This window comes from Thalassophryne amazonica, chromosome 21 (assembly GCF_902500255.1).
Source record: "Thalassophryne amazonica chromosome 21, fThaAma1.1, whole genome shotgun sequence".
Taxonomy (NCBI): Eukaryota; Metazoa; Chordata; class Actinopteri; order Batrachoidiformes; family Batrachoididae; genus Thalassophryne; species Thalassophryne amazonica.
The window spans coordinates 27,763,109-27,780,193 of record NC_047123.1 but is presented as its reverse complement, the minus strand read 5'-3'; the positions used below and the strand labels follow the sequence as shown (position 1 = coordinate 27,780,193).

The 17,085-nt window shown below is 40.6% G+C and overlaps 1 protein-coding gene across 1 annotated transcript; it reads right to left on the bottom strand.

Moving 5' to 3' along the window:
* Positions 1–3,284: 3,284 nt before the first annotated feature.
* Positions 3,285–16,207, bottom strand: blk (BLK proto-oncogene, Src family tyrosine kinase). The gene is made up of 13 exons (XM_034162501.1): positions 16,148–16,207; positions 14,939–15,259; positions 14,786–14,816; positions 13,760–13,853; positions 11,323–11,421; positions 10,670–10,773; positions 10,410–10,559; positions 6,892–7,044; positions 6,618–6,797; positions 6,313–6,389; positions 5,082–5,232; positions 4,799–4,930; positions 3,285–4,525 (listed from the first exon to the last, which is right to left on the bottom strand). Exons 2-13 carry the CDS (start codon positions 15,032–15,034, stop codon positions 4,323–4,325), a joined length of 1,470 nt encoding a protein of 489 aa, XP_034018392.1. The 5' UTR covers positions 15,035–15,259; positions 16,148–16,207; the 3' UTR covers positions 3,285–4,322.
* Between the last annotated feature and the right edge of the window lie 878 nt (positions 16,208–17,085).

The following is a 17,085-nucleotide window of genomic DNA, read 5'->3' as shown; positions in this document are numbered from 1 at the left end:
CGCACGTGATTCAAATCCATATAGTTTTTGAAAAAATAAAAAGGTCCGTTTCTTTTCTCACAGATCTCGTATAACCACAGTTTTTCATGATTTCTTCACATTTGCGAGGCATTCATTTTGTTGGTTTGAAACCAAGATTTTGCTTGTTTACTAGTGTGCTTGGGGTCATTGTTTCACCCATTTCAAGGGCATGTCCTCTTCAGCATAAGGCAACATGACCTCTTCAAGTATTTTGACATATCCAAACTGATCCATGATACCTGGTATGCGATATATAGGCCCAACACCATAGTAGGAGAAACATGCCCATAACATGATGCTTGTACCACCATGCTTCACTGTCTTCACTGTGAACTGTGGCTTGAATTCAGAGTTTGGGGGTTGTCTCACAAACTGTCTGCGGCCCTTGGACCCAAAAAGAACAATTTTACTCTCATCAGTCCACAAAATATTCCTCCATTTCTCTTTAGGCCAGTTGATGTGTTCTTTGGCAAATTGTAACCTCTTCTGCACATGTCTTTTATTTAACAGAGGGACTTTGCGGGGGATTCTTGCAAATAAATTAGCTTCACACAGGCGTCTTCTAACTGTTGCAGCACTTACAGGTAACTCCAGACTGTCTTTGATCATCCTGGAGCTGATCAATGGGTGAGCCTTTGCCATTCTGGTTATTCTTCTATCCATTTTGATGATTGTTTTCCGTTTTCTTCCATGCGTCTCTGTTTTTTTTTTTTTTGTCCATTTTAAAGCATTGGAGATCATTGTAGATAAACAGCCTATCATTTTTTGCACCTGCGTATAGGTTTTCCCCTCTCCAATCAACTTTTTAATAAAACTACGCTGTTCTTCTGAACAATGTCTTGAACGTCCCATTTTCCTCAGGCTTTCAAAAAGAAAAGCATGTTCAACAGGTGCTGGCTTCATCCTTACATAGGGGACACCTGATTCACACCTGTTTGTTTCACAAAATTGACAAACTCACGGACTGAATGCAACACTACTATTATTGTGAACACCCCCTTTTCTACTTGTTGTTACTAATAGCCCAGTTTCATAGCCTTAAGAGTGTGCATATCATGAATGCTTGGTCTTGTTGGATTTGTGAGAATCTACTGAATCTACTGGTACCTTGTTTCCCATGTAACAATAAGAAATATACTCAAAACCTGGATTAATCTTTTTAGTTACATAGCACTACTGTAAGATTTTGTCTTCTTTTTTTAGGCAGCTAACACATACTGCAGCATGGCTAGCAGGAAATGTAGAAGTTGGAATTCAGTTTACACTTGGATCATTGTGTCAAAAAGGCAAGAAAGTTAAAAGAGATAAAAGGAGCAATTTTGAGCCAAATTCAAGTTACCAACAAAATATATTCTTTTTTTTTTCCTGATTGACAGCCTTTGTTCCTACGAAATTCCATTTAAATCCACTCTTTTCTTTTTGAGATATTTTCTGCACGGATGTGGAGGTAAGAATGAGTCTAGAATTAAATAATACATAATATTGTTCAAGTGGGGAAAAAATGGAGCATTGTTTCAAGACTGGATGATTTGGCTTCATTTTTGTAATTCTAAATTGAAACGTGTGAATCGTGAAAGCCAAATTAGCTTTGAGGTCATGTTTTGTCGAATTTTTGTCCACGTTCTTTTAGATGCACGCACATCTATTGGAAGTGATTTATCGGCACCATTATTTTACCAACGTGTGTTTCTGATGAGTGTTTGGCCGACAGAACACACGCAAAATCAACATTACTGAAAGATGGGGCACATCTCTTCATCTGAAGCTATGTGCTCGTTTTATCTTCACCAGATGCTAATGGTGCACCTCCTACTCAAGGGGTCGGTCATCAATCTGTGCACAAGCCACCGTTTCATCTTATTTTGTCTGTTACCGAAAAGAGTGATGAGCAGGAAAAGAAATATTATGCCTCCCAGCATTCCCCAAACCACGTCATTTGTGTTAAAATTATCGCTCTTTTCAAGGTAAGGCTGCTCATCAGTCATACGCAGTGTGACGGTTACAAATGGTCATATGTTCAGCTCCAAATATCCAGTAACGTCTGTCTCATCAAGCAACTCCTGTTTTACACAATTAAAGATTAATTTCAGTTTCACTTCAGAGAACATTTAAGTCATCCATAACTAATTCTTGTATATTTCACTGTAATGCTCATGTTAAAACATTAAAAAAGAATTCTGTAAAGTAATAAAAGTAACAGGATGGGATCCACTGGACTAGAAGGAGGAGCGATTTCCCATCAGTATTTATTTAAATGGAAATGATTCCTTATTGGTTCATATATATACACACACAGCAACATTTTCTTTCAATAATTCAAATATTGTAAAATAAAAATTAAAGCTATAGACGTGTCACTCCATGTCTTCTCCAAAGCTTCTATCAGGGATAAGCTAAAATATACAGACCCTCACTGGCCACTTTAGTAGGTACGCCTGTACAATTGCTTGTTTGACACAAATAGCTAATCAGCCAATCACATGACAGCAGCTCAATGCATTTAGGCATCTAGATGAGATGAAAACAACTTGCTGAAGTTCAAACTGAGCATCAAAATTGGAAATAAAGGAGATTTAAGTGACTTTGACTTGTGGTGTGGTTGTTGCTGCCAGACGAGTATTTCAGAAACTGCTGATCTTCTGGGATTTTCACCTACAACCATCTCTAGGGTTTACAGAGAATGGTCCAAAAAAGAGAAGATATGTAGTGAGTGGCAGATGTGTGGAGGAAAATACCTTGTTGATGTCAGAGGTCAGAGGAGAATGGGCAGACTGGTTGATTGGATGACTGCGCGATAACATCACGTCAATATGGGCAAACATCTCTGAGGAACGTTTCCAACACCTTGTTGAATCTATGGCATGAAGAATTAAGGCAGTTTGGAAGGCAAAAGGGGTCCTAATAAAGGAGCCGGTGAGTGTAATGTCATACACTTTGTTGGTTCCCCAAACATTCTCACAATCTCAAACCGGTGTGACACTGACCTCTAGGGGATGGAAAGGGAACAGACAGCAGATGTTGATGTTTTTGCTGTTCTGCTTTTGTACATTTAAAGATTTCTTCCTTAATACTTTGTGGGTGATGGCTCGGTCAGACTCCGTTCTTCTTCTTCTTAACTGTAAATGACTTGGACTAAGAAACTTCTTTTTCAAACATAATTCAAATGTGTGTGTGTGTGTGTGTGTGTGTCGGGGGGTGAAGATCAACTGTCTCCCACAGCGTTCTGGCGCCGTGGCTCCCTTCAGAACAAACATATGTGTGAGTCTGAGCAGGGTTGAAAAATGTAAAGATCTCAACCCATTTGGGTAATGAGGAGGGCGTTCTTGATGCGTGGCGTGAGAGGGAAGCTGACTTGCACTGCTGGTTTCCTGTCCATTCGGGAAATGGCAGCGTTTAATTCCTGTTTGGTCACTTATCTTTAAGATTCTGCCCTCCTTCCTCCACCCCCCACCCCACAGGGAAGGTTTAGTTTCTCACACAGTCAAACCTACAGTTGAGGAAGGTCAGATGACTATTTATCGAAGAAAGTAGCAAGTGAGTGTCGTTTTTCTCTGCCAGGATTGTACTGTAGTATTTCAACACCAGTAATCGCTTTTAAGCCATTCATAGTTCAACACTGCTGTGTCCTAATGTTGGATAATTAGTGCAAAAATGAGTTAGTACAGCCTATAAATGTGATTCGTTATTGTGGTCATGTAAAACATCTGCATACGCCACATTTACACCACAATCTGACAAGACCAGATAGTAACACACATAATATAAAATAACATTTAAAATGCATGAGAAGATCCATGAGAAGAGGGACTTTTGCAGCAGCTGGAACTGAGCACAGCAACATTTTTATTTACAAAAACTATTTATGCAGGTTTAAATTCCTCCATCCTCCTTGCTGCCCTTTTTTTAAGCGCCTTTTTAATATAATTAATTACTTGACAAAAAGTGCAAACTGTTGTGCATGTAATCTCAGAATGGTCATTTCTCAACAATGCAAGTTTTTAATCTGCACATTTACCTGTGTGCACTTCTGCACCAGAAGTGTGTATATATGTGTATTTCTGTTCATCCACTGTCCTCCAGTCTGGGTTATGTGTCTTCATGTGCACACGGTTTTGTCAAAATGGTAAAGCGTTGGCGTTGTAGTTTAGACTTTTGAATCAGACTTTGACACGTCATCATAAACGTCTTTTCCACTCATGTTGAAGGCCACCGTCAGAAGTTATTCATCCAATTTTTGCCTTCAAGAGAATTAATTTTTTCCTTCAGGCAACTGGCAGAAAAATTGTCCGCCTTCTTTTAAGTCACGGCTGCGTTTCATACTGTCCTTCTGTGGCAATGAAAAAGTCATTGAGAACATTCTGCAGATATTCAAACGTGGGCCTGTCCTCAGGGTTCTGCTTCCAGCACGTGGTCATGATATCGTAAAGGTTTTTGGGGCAGCCGTCCGGGCAGGGCATCCTGTACATCCTGTCCAGGCTGCTGATTACCTCCAGGTTCGTCATCCCTGATGAAAGACAAAGAAAATCCAGCAAATGTGAGGTTGTAGTTCATATTTTGAAATTTATTTAGCTGCAACATCTGCTTTAGTTTCAATTTTGGGGAAGGGAGGGGTGGGGGAGTCAACACTTGGCAATGCATTGATTCATGAGATGAAAAAAAAAAAAGTCCCACCCTGAATCATGGTCAAACATTGTGAATTAGAGTCCTGGAATAATTTTTTAATAATGACTATTGCAGAATAGAAAAGGTGGGCGGATGGACTGTGGTTTTTCTGTACCTGGGTAAGGTACTCTCCCGTAGGTGACTATTTCTGTCAGGACGATCCCAAAGGACCAGACGTCCGACTTGATGCTGAAGGTGCCAAAGTTGATGGCCTCTGGAGCTGTCCACTTGATGGGAAATTTAGTCCCTAGTTTGAGAAAGCACCAAAGATGGAGCAGAGGGAAACGGTTATTTTGTGGATGGTTTGCACCAGACGTTTGCATCATGTTGCCAGAATGCTACATGAGATGACGGATGCTTGCGTAGTTTGATCTCAGCAGATGGAGAGTGTGAAGCACCTTCTTGGGCGGTGTATTCTGTTTCAATGATCCTGGCCAGGCCAAAGTCAGCTATCTTGCAGTGCAGTGTCTCACTAACCAGGATGTTGGCTGCTCGCACATCTCGGTGAATGTAGTTCTTCTTCTCAATGTACGCCATGCCTTCAGCTATCTGTCATAAAGACAATGGGAGCTATTAGACCAAATGCAAAGATAGAAAATGTAGTCAGTTCTTTGGCTTCAAGTATGGCTATTTTCAGTATTGTTGCTTCATGATACATCTTCTACATGGAGAAATGGTGTTCCAAAGCAGTCTCCCAGCCAAGTACTAATCAGCACTTTGGGCAGTCTCCCATTGCCGATTTGTGATGACAGTCTACATCTTGGTGCAAACAATTATCGGATAACCAGTCGTGGTCTGGGTGCAAGTAGTTTTCTGGTTCTGGAACATTGTGAATTCTGAATAGAAGCCTCCTTCTAATTCTCCAAGTCGAGTGTGTGAAGATACGCTGATGCTGTGCTCTGCTGCATCCACAACACCACGGAACCACCTTGGGTTCAGATGGCAGCCACCCAGGCAACCAACCGGTCCATTCCTGCACCTTTAATAGTGTTTAATATGAATTTTCCCTGCTATTTTAATAAACCAGGCTGGGATTTGTCAATGTCTTATCCGAATTCCAAGAATATTTATTGTACTCTGTTGAAATAACAGAATCACATGAGGAAAATAAAAGTATAACATAGAACACAATAATTTAATGAAGATATTACAGCAGGGTGAGTTCGCAAGAAGCCAAGTGCACTTTTTTTCTTACAAGTGATTAAAAAAAAAACCTTGCGAGAATCAGATAGTGGGTGGGAAAAAAGAAAGAAAGAAAAAAAAAACCCACCACAATTTCCTGTCTAGATTTTAATAGTTGATATAACGTGAAGCTTCTGATGCAGAAGTGTACAAAAAATAAATAAATAAAATAAAAAAAGACGACGCTCCACCACAGCAACTACTGACATTTTCCAGTTGTGGTGACATCGTGTCAAAGTACATCAATATCAGCGATTTGAGAGTGTTCCAGTCGACTGCGCTCAGAGCAACAAGAACCAGGATTTTAAAGGACACAGTTCCACTTTAGAGTTGACAGAAACGATGACAGATACATTAATTACAAATAAATAGTGTTTTTTATTGTTACATTGTTTTTAGCATGATTAAAGAAAACCATATCTGATTAAAAACGAGAAGAGATCACACCTGTGCTCCCATGTCTATCAGTTTATGAATCTTGAGCTTTCTTCCCTCGTCTGTTTTTAGAAAGTCCAGAAGACATCCTGGGGTTGGGGTGGGGGGGGGGGGGGGGGGGGGGGGGCAAAAAAAGGGCAAAGCACAAGTGTGTTATTTTTTTGAAGTACAATATATACAGAACAGAACTTCAAAAAGTGACAATTTGTTGAATAAAACACTCAAAATATATTATTTTAAAAGTTTTAAACACTTTCTTACTCAATCAGTACTGCTGTCTGAATATGGGAATGCGGTAGTCATAATTTCTGTCTCACCGTTGGTCATGAACTCGGTGACTATAAGAATGGGCTCCTTGGAGACCACAGCGTGGAGGCGAACCAGTCGCTCATGCTGCAGCTGCTTCATCAGGTTGGCCTCATGCAGGAAGGCCTCAGGCTCCATGGTGCCCTTCTTTAATGTCTTAATAGCCACCTTTTGGTTGTTCTTATAGTATCCTGGGGAGATATAAACAGTTTGCTTAACTCGCATGCCTGCGATGGTTCAAAACGTGTCCAAAGTGTCGGGACTAACAGAGTAACTTCCTCTCACCCATCCAGACTTCTCCAAACTGTCCCGCACCCAATTTCTTCACCATTTTCAGAGTGTCTCGAGGAATCTCCCACTCGTCCTGGGCCCACGGCTGCTGCAACTCTTTAGGCTTACAGGGCCTGTCGAGCCGCTGACACAAACCATCTGCTGTAACTGCAAAGACAAGTCACATGAAACACCATGACATGAAGTGATTGCAAGTCAGCCAAAGACACAGTTATTTAATTTTGAGGGAAGAATCAATTCTAAACCAAGGTGACAGGCCAAGGTCAGATTTTGACGTAATGCTTATACATACTGGTTGTTCACAATGGCTGTTTCAAGGAATTAGTTAAAGATACACTTGTGGTTACTATGGAACACTAATATAAAGTCATACATCACCTTTCTATTGGTCACATAACCTTTGAGCTATGGTGACCTTGAAAGGTCAAACTCAAGGTTATAACTATTTAACTCAACCAGTTTGGAGCAAAGAGGTCACGCGTTAAAGGATAAAGTGGATCAATTCTGGACAGAATTGATCAAATGGCAAGGCCACACAGAACCATATATTATGGTCTGACTGAAGCCCAAAGAAAATATTTGTAGGAAAGTCTGGGTGTTTTGTGTAAATTTTGTGTGCCTTGTGTACTCAAAGTTGTCTTTCGTAGCCTCAGAATGTTTGTTTACCTGTTGCTTTTGTCATTTTGTTCATTAATCTGCAACATACCTTTATAACGGCCACTAATGTGGTGCTGGATCATAGCCAAAACCAACGTGCCACATGGCCCAAATGTTCAAAGGGCAACTGACAAGTTTTGTGCCTGACCCAGAAACAGTAGGGCGTGGCTCTCCATATTTTGCATTCTGAGAACCCAACATTTCTTGAGAATGTGTGACGTTTTGACTCGTAGCTCATGTTCTCTCACAATGCCCTCATCTTAATCTCCTTAATTAACCATTCCTTTGAAACAAAGCAATTCCAGCGGTACCCAAGGATACTTGGACGATGCTAACTTTTAAAGACATCCTGTTGTCACCTCAGGTCAAGTCGTCACCGCCATATAGTAAGAGAGGAAACTCCAAATACTTAGACCTTCATTCTCCCACCAAGATATTGGCAACACCAAAGATCTCTGTCCAGCGACCCCATGACTCCAAACCTTGCCTGCAAACCTTAATAACCATTAAGATGCACAGTGATCGACTGGACACAACCTTCGTACAAGAATCTGTTGTATCTTATTTACTTCTACATTTGTTTGTGTGTCAGTGGGTTTAGCAGATTTGGGGTCTTACTCAAGGATCCTTCTACACTCAGCCACAGTTTGAGATAAGACCCGCTGGCCCATCGGTTATTCAACAAGCTGCTCTACGAGGTCTATTAGAAAAGTATCCGACCTTATTTTTTTCAAAAACCATATGGATTTGAATCACGTGTGATTACATCAGACATGCTTGAACCCTCGTGGGCATGTGAGAGTTTTTTTTTTCACGCCTGTCGGTTACGTCATTCGCCTGTGGGCAGTCTTTGAGTGAGGAGTCGCCCACCCTCTCGTCGATTTTTTTTCGTTGTTTAGGAATGGCTCAGAGACTGCTGCTTTGTTTGATCAAAATTTTTTCAAAGCTGTAAGGCACAACTGAGTGGACACCATTCGATAAATTCAGCTGGTTTTCGGTAAAAATTTTAACGGCTGATGAGAGATTTTGGTCTGGTAGTGTTGCCGTAAGGATGGCCCATGGTGCCTGACGGCGATCTGCGCTTCGAGGCGGCAGCGTCTCGCCGTTTCAAGTTGAAAACTTCCACATTTCAGGCTCTGTTGACCCAGGAAGTCGTCAGAGAACAGAGAACTTTCAGAAGAAGTCGGCATGAGGAGTTTATTCGGACATTCCATTGTTAACGGACATTTTGTAATGAAAGAACGTGCGGGCAGAGTCGCATGTCGGGCCGGACCCAACCGCGGGGGGTCGCGACAGGAAAAACACCTCCATTGGAAACCTTAACGGACAAGTTGGAACATGCCCAAGCTGTTAAACAATTTCTCAGTTACTCACTTGTTGAAAGCCATCAAAAGCCGCCTGAATTTTACAAATGGTTTTCAACACAGAGGTGTTTTTCCTGTCGTGGCGCACACAGATTCGCCGAGTCGTCACGGAAACGAATCAGCGAATTTGCGCGCACGTCTTTCATTAAAAAATGTCCTTAAACAGCGGAATGTCCACATAAAGTCCTCATGCCGGCCTCTTCTGAATCTTCTCTGTTCTCTCACGACGTCCTGGGTGAATTAAGCCTTAAATTAGGATGTTTTCAGGTCGAAACAGGCCGACGACGGTGCCTGGAAGCGCTGCGCGACGTCCCGCTCCATGGGAAGTCCTTACACAGACAGAAACACCCCATAATCTCTCATCAGCTGTTAAACTTTTCACCGAAAACGAGCTTAATTTCTCGAATAGTGTACACTCGGATATTCCTCACAGGTCCAGAAAAAATTTTGATAAAGCAACACGCGCCGTCTTGAGCAGCGTGTGAAACAAAGGAATTCAGCCGAGAGGGCGGGACCACATCTCACTCAAGGCCTGCCCACAGGGAAATGACGTTGACGACACGCGTGAAAAAAACTCACGCATGCGCACGAGGGTTCAAGCATGATTGGTGTAATCGCACGTCATTCAAATCCATATAGTTTTTTTAAAAAATAAAAAGGTAGGATACTTTTCTGATAGACCTCATACTAACTGAGAGCTCCAGTGACAAACTGCAGAACTTTCAGAGGTTTACCTTGAAGACTCACTTCTATTTACTGTAACTGCATGAATAGATGTGATACCTTTTAAGCGTTTACATTTGTCAACAAGCTGTTTAAAGCACTTACAGTCTTCGATAAATATCATGAAACTAAAACACAGTATGTGCTTCTGTCTGTCACAAGCTGCTGTGTGCTGCTTTTAGCCTTCATATCTTGTGGTTTCATCAGAGGAACAACTCTTCTTACACAGGAAATCCACAGCACATCATGAGGGTCTAACTTTTGCCTGTAATTGAAATTGAGAGCAAACGTCTTTCCGTTCTTATTAACGCCTCATTGTAAAACACGTAGGCTGTTCAGGTGGGCTTACTCATTTTTAATTTCAGTTTCAATTTATTTAATTTATATAGCGCCATATCACAACAAAGTTGCCTCAAGGCGCTTCACACAAGTAAGGTCTAACCTTACCAACCCCCAGAGCAAGTAAACGGGTGCCAGTGGTAAGGAAGAAACCTCAAGCAGACCAGACTCAAAGGGGTGACCCTCTGTTTGCGCCATGCTACCGACACAAATTACAAAGCAATTCACAAAACCAATATACAGGAAATTTTGGTGGTACACAATACAGGAGGGTTGCAGAAACAGACACCACACCCATCTCTGGATGGAGCCGCACCTCAGAGAGAAAAAAACAGAATCAGGCATCGGAAAGACAACGCTCACTCACTCACTTTTAACTGCTGCAGCTATGAATTTGCGATCGCATGCCTGTGTGTATTTATTACTTACGACTGTAGTAGTTCACTAACTCCTGCAGAGATGGAAATGTGGTGGAGGGCGAGATGTAGTAGCCACCGGTGTCTAGGCGTCGAATCTTGTAGTGTTTTACAACGTCATCTTCCTCCTGTGTACAATCTCTGATTGACAGCGAGAAGGAGCCTAAAGAACAAGCGGACAAATATGTTGCACAATTTCAACACACTCACTTTTCCTTGAGTGAAAAACTGAAATTGCAGACTTGTTGGATGATCAGGAAATGTGGCGCTCACCTACACTCGTCTCACTTTCCCGAACCAGGAAGGATCCCGGTTGATTTCCTGGAGACAAAAGCAGTCGTTCGGTTTCTCTCCTGCATATGTCCCTGAAAAACCACCTGCAGGAGAAAACTGAACTCAAAACATATTTTTATCTAGAAGGGGCACTCAGAGTGCAACCTTAGTTGCTAAACACTAATTGGTGTTTCCTTGATATTTAATCACTTCTTTCCAAACTTGAAATACTTTACCCTTGACAAACACAAAACCCTTAAACCGCATTTAATCCACATTGGCTCCAAGGTGTTGTATGACTTCATATTGGTTGTTACTAGCAACTATAGATGAATTTTTATCACAGAAGCACTGGGTTCAAATTTTGACTTTGGACTGTGACCTTGTCTTTAGCAGATTATTCTCAATCATTTCAGTTTGACCCTCAATCATTCTAACAATTTTGGTCCAAATTGTATCAAGACTAAGTCATTTTGTTCACACGTTGATAGACACTTGGAGCCAAAAGCAACATCCATGCAACTATACGTGCTATGGTACCACGTGTGGGTGTAATTATTTGTAATTGTCTACAGATGAAACAGCTGATGTCATTTGGTTTCTGTGCTGAAATGTGTTTTGCTAATATATTTGTCGCGTGTGAAGCTGCTTACTTGTTCATTTCCTGCATATCTGCTCTGACTACGAAATTACATGGTATGTAGCCCTCCAGTCCAGTTAGCAACGACCTCGCCAACCACCATTCTCCATTTCTGCAAAGTCAGGAACAAAGCTTGAAAACTCTGCCAACACAAAGTAAATTTGCAATTGAGGACGAGCAACGATTCACATTTACAGTAATGTGCAAAAGTTAAGACGTGTTTGGGGTGGGGGATCAATTAGGGCCCTTCGTCTCCTCCCTTGTGTTCACTTGGTGTCACCACAGCAGATCTGAGGTGAATCTGCATGTTGATTTGGCACGTTTTCCATCACAATGCCATTCCTGACACAACTCCATATTAGATGGAGATTGGGCAGAGGTGGCCTTGAACCAGGAACCTTTCACACTGGAAGCAAGCGCACTTAACCACTTGGCCACAAAGAACAAAAACTAAATTCATAAATCAAAGATGCTGTATAAATAAAGACAGAGCTTCTTACTGAACTTTATCCCCTGTTCTTTTGTAGAATCATGCATTGTGTTAATACTAAAAATATAATCAGGTTTTAGTTGATTAAAAAAAGGATTGCCATTTTTTCCCCTCACATTTTATTCAAAGTTGTGTAGATTTTTGTTTTGGTGTTTTACTGAGAGGAAAAACCACATGTATATAGAAACAAAATGGGGCCTAAGACTTTTGTACACTATATGTATTTTAGATTTCAGTTATTAACAAAAATGACCAACATTAGAGAAAAGATGTACGAGGTCTGTCAATAAAGCAACGGTCCTTTTTATTTTTTTCAAAAACTATATGGATTTCATTCATATGTTTTTACGTCAGACATGCTTGAACCCTCGTGCGCATGCGTGAGTTTTTCCACGCCTGTCGGTGACGTCATTCGCCTGTGAGCACTCCTTGTGGGAGGAGTCGTCCAGCCCCTCGTCGGAATTCCTTTGTCTGAGAAGTTGCTGAGAGACTGGCGCGTTGTTTGATCAAAATTTTTTCTAAACCTGTGAGACACATCGAAGTGGACACGGTTCGAAAAATTAAGCTGGTTTTCAGTGAAATTTTTAACGGCTGATGAGAGATTTTGAGGTGATTCTGTTGCTTTAAGGACTTCCCACGGAGCGAGACGTCGCTCAGTGCTCTCAGCCGCCGTCGTCAGCCTGTTCAAGCTGAAAACCTCCACATTTCAGGCTCTATTGATCCAGGACGTCGTGAGAGAACAGAGAAGTTTCAGAAGAAATCGGTTTCAGCATTTTATCCGGATATTCCACTGTTAAAGGAGATTTTTTTAATGAAAGACGTGCGGACGGGTCCGCGCGTCGGGACGCAGCCGACGCGGTGCGGCGGCACAGGAAAAACACCTCCGTGTTGATAACCATTTGTAAAATCCAGGCGGCTTTTGATGGCTTTCAGTGGAGTGAGTATATGAGAAATTGTTTAACAGCAGGACATGTTCCAACTTGTCCTTAAGGCTTTCAACAGAGGTGTTTTTCCTGTGGCGGAGCATCGCGTCGGCTGCGTCCCGACGCGCGGACCCGTCCGCACGTCTTTCATTAAAAAAATCTCCTTTAACAGTGGAATATCCGGATAAAATGCTGAAACCGACTTCTTCTGAAACTTCTCTGTTCTCTCACGACGTCCTGGATCAATAGAGCCTGAAATGTGGAGGTTTTCAGCTTGAACAGGCTGACGACGGCGGCTGAGAGCGCTGAGCGACGTCTCGCTCCGTGGGAAGTCCTTAAAGCGACAGTATCATCTCAAAATCTCTCATCAGCCGTTAAAATTTTCACTGAAAACCAGCTTAATTTTTCGAACCATGTCCACTTCGATGTGTCTCACAGGTTTAGAAAAAATTTTGATCAAACAACGCGCCAGTCTCTCAGCAACTTCTCAGACAAAGGAATTCCGACGAGGGGCTGGACGACTCCTCCCACAAGGAGTGCTCACAGGCGAATGACGTCACCGACAGGCGTGGAAAAACTAACGCATGCGCACGAGGGTTCAAGCATGTCTGACGTAAAAACATATGAATGAAATCCATATAGTTTTTGAAAAAAATAAAAAGGACCGTTACTTTATTGACAGCCCTCGTATATACTTACTTGGACACAAAGTGCCCTTTCTTACTATTCTTACTATTTTTTTCCTCCTATGATGCATTTCTTTAGTTAGATCATCCAAAATTTTATTAATTTCCAGACCAAACATGATCTTTTTAGCAATTTATTTAATTTTACTTTTGTATTTATTTATAAGACTGCAAACAAACCAATAGACATAACTTTGCCAAGTGAGTTAACAGAAAGTGAGTTAGAAAATAAACAACCAAATGTATTCACCAGTTTTTATTCAAAGCAATTTTGAGGATTATAGTGCATTTTAAAATAATTCTGCAAAAAAGTATATCTTAATTAGTTATTTTGAATGAAGGGTCACTTACTCGTGCAGAACCTTGAGTCTGTCTCCCTTTTTGAAAGAGAGATCGTTGTCGGTGGTTGCTTTGAAGTCATGTTGTGCCACATAAACTAAGTCATCTGGAGATAAGTGGAGCAAAAAAAAAAAAAATTTATAAGAAGCCATATGAAAGTCAGAACAATGTTTTCGTGTGACTTTTAATTTAGAGAATATTATACACTGACATAAAATCATGCTTTAATTTGTCTGATGTTGTCCCTGTTCCTCACAGGTTCCTTGTCCAACATCCACCAAACTTGGTATATGAATGGAGGTCAAGCTTGAAGCTGCCATTTAAAGATTAGTTTCAGTATAGTTCAAGGTAAAACAAAAAAGTGTGGGTGAGAGGTTAAAAATGATCTTTTTCACTCCAGTTTACATCACATGTGGCTCATATATGGAGGCAGGTTTCAGAAAAAGGTCATTCAGTGGGATTGAGGTCATGTCAGCCTGTCTGTTTGTCAGTGTGGTCTTCCAAGGTCCCTTGCTGATTTTTTTTTTTTTTTCTTCAAACCCTGGTGTGTCAGTGAAGGTTGACTCCAAAATTGCCTTTAAATTCATTTTGGTAACGGTCAAGGGATTTGATTTTCAACCCATTTTAGGCCAAATGTGGGACAAACTTGGCGTGGATTCCAGAACTGCCCAGGCAAGGTCAACCAAAGGTCGGTCATTTGGATGAAGGTCAATCTCCCTGGGGTCAAATGTCAGATTGCATTAGGCATTGCTGTCTTCATATCTAGTGACATCAAATTCCCAACAGATGCATTTAACTGTGTGACGTGAAGCTGTCTGAATTCCTTTCTTCTGTGAGGACCGAGCGCTCTGTAGATTTTCTAACGCAACTTTCACAATCAGACATCTTTTCCCCAGACGAGGAGAGGAAATCCCATAACGATTTTAGGGTTATGTAGCTACTGCTGCTAATGTGACCACAAACAGCAGCAGGCTGCAGAAACCTTTGAATTTTCTGCTACAGAGTTTATTATAAATTTGCCTGGGGTTCAGTGATTACCGTCATCTCTGTGCGTGTTGACCCTTCGGACCTACAAAACAGACAAAATGCATGGAGACAATCAGAAGAAAACATCAAGTAATATTCAAGATCAATATCATTTTTTTTAATTCTAATAGTCAGTGCTTAGATTATTTGGATTGATCCACTTACTTCGTGCAGGGACGGCTGTGAGGGGGGAGACTTCTGCATTGCTTTCTGGTACTTGTCATCTTGCAGGGGTTTCTGGCCACTGCACATGCAGCCCATCTTCGACTGGAAATGATCCCCCCCGGCCTCTTCAGTTCTTCTCTTCTGACAACATTTTCTCAGTCGTATTAAAGCGTTTTCTGCTTCACGCCATGCGGTTTAGCCACGGTGCGTTGGTGCTGCGTCGCCGTGCAGGTGGTTACAGTGTGTTGGTTACCCGACGAGGCAGGCTTTAGTCCCCGCTCTTCTCTCTGCAGATCCTGGTCCGTGAGTTCATGCCCGAAGCTGGAAATGAATCAAAGTGACACCGAAAAATGAAATTGAATAAAAACAGTAGTGCTTTAAAAAAAAAAAAAAAACAGCTCTCATGAGGGGAAACTATTGATGCAGTTTTGTACAATTATATTAAAGGAAGGGCTGCCAAAGAAAGAATAAACTATATCAACAAGAGTAACGGACATGATGCAGAATTATAAATTGAACTTTGTGTTTGCTGCAGAGTGAAAACAATCTTTTCAAATTTATGATTTGCACACACACACACACACACACACACACACTCATCTTCAACTGCCTACTCCAGTTAAGGTTCGCAGGGAATTTATGATTTACTTGTTAGTTATTTCTGAATCTATTCCCAATAAAATTCATATTTTTTATTTTTTGGGGGGGGGGAAAATTCAGTGTCAAAAAAATAATAATACATAATTACTTCAAAGAATATTTTGTGTGGATTCACAGAAGTAAAATGTCCCATGTGAACAAATTGCAAAACCGTTGCAAAACCAGCAGGAATTTCATTCATAAACAACAAACAGTAAAAAACATTTTTAAAAAAAATTACAATTTAGCTTCCATCTGGAAAATTTATAATTCTTCAGCATTTTTTGACATAAAAAAAAGAATTTCGATTTACAAAAATATGATGTTGTGGCTAACCCAGTATCCTGTAAGTGTACGTTTAAACATTTTAAATACGTGAATAAGCAGAGAAAGCAATGAGTTAATATTTAAACAACAAAACTTTGTACTTCCACACATACAAGATAGCAGTTACAATCAAAAAACAGACTAATAAATTCAGATCATTTCAATGAATCCCAGGTTTTCAGTTTTTACATTGTCGATTTATGATTATAAGTTTACAGTGCTCTGAAATAAGAAGGTTAATACCTTACAGAGGTCTCAGGGTCTTCAACTTCCTCATCACTCTCACTCACTCACTTTGTGAATCTCTCTCTCTCTCTCTCTCTCTCTCTCTCTCTCTCTCTCTCTCGATCAGGGTCGGCTCTCTGGGATTACACTCTGTTTACTGTAAACATGAAGACGTTCTTCCGTTTTTCACCTCACGCAGCTTTCAACTAGTTACTGAACATGAAACGTCATTCGTATTAATATCCACTGAACTAATCTCTGACATTTAGAAAAATGTGACTTGCATTTATGCTTGTGTTCTTTTCTTACTAATAAATGCAGAATGTAATTTTTTTTTAAGCTGTTGCTGGATGGTGTTGTGTTTTCATGTCAAATCTGTAGTGTAATATGGTTTTGTTGGCTGTTTGTGGGTGTGGCTTTAGAGTATCTGTGAAAAACCTTGTCTGTCTCTGGCACTTTATCTTTTTTTTTTTTTTTTTTCTTTTTTTGCTTCAAGACAGCAGTACACATTCTTACCACAAGATGGACTGACTGCATACTGTATGTAATTTTATTTGTATGGCACTTTATGAACAGTTACATTACAAAGTGCCTTCTACCATCAGTACATTACATTTTACAAAAAATGTTATTAATAAAATGTCATAATTTTTTTGATATGAGAATTATTGTTAGATTATCAGCACTCGTGTAATATTTTTCATACATGGTCAGTGATGAATAACCTTCAAAGGAATATACATTGTAGCATGTTTTAAAATTTATAGCATGCTTGCTATATTCAGGTGGAGATTATCAAGTGTAAAAAAAAAAAAAAAGCGTGAAATGATATTTTTATGTTGCAGCTTGTCAGCACATAGTTTCCTTTTTCATTTTGGTTGAAGAGCTCAGATCTGACCTACAATCAGATACATATCACTTTTTTTTCAACATGTTTCAGCATTTTACACAGTCTA

What these genes read in the sequence shown, in the direction of transcription:
- blk (XM_034162501.1), bottom strand. Translation starts at nt 15,034, where the DNA reads ATGGGCTGCATGTGCAGTGGCCAGAAACCCCTGCAAGATGACAAGTAC. An exon ending in GGAAAGTGAGACGAGTGTAG is followed by an intron (nt 10,560 to 10,669) that starts GTGAGCGCCACA and finishes CTTGTTCTTTAG; the next exon opens with GCTCCTTCTCGCTGTCAATC. An exon ending in CGGGAGAGTACCTTACCCAG is followed by an intron (nt 4,526 to 4,798) that starts GTACAGAAAAAC and finishes GTCTTTCATCAG; the next exon opens with GGATGACGAACCTGGAGGTA.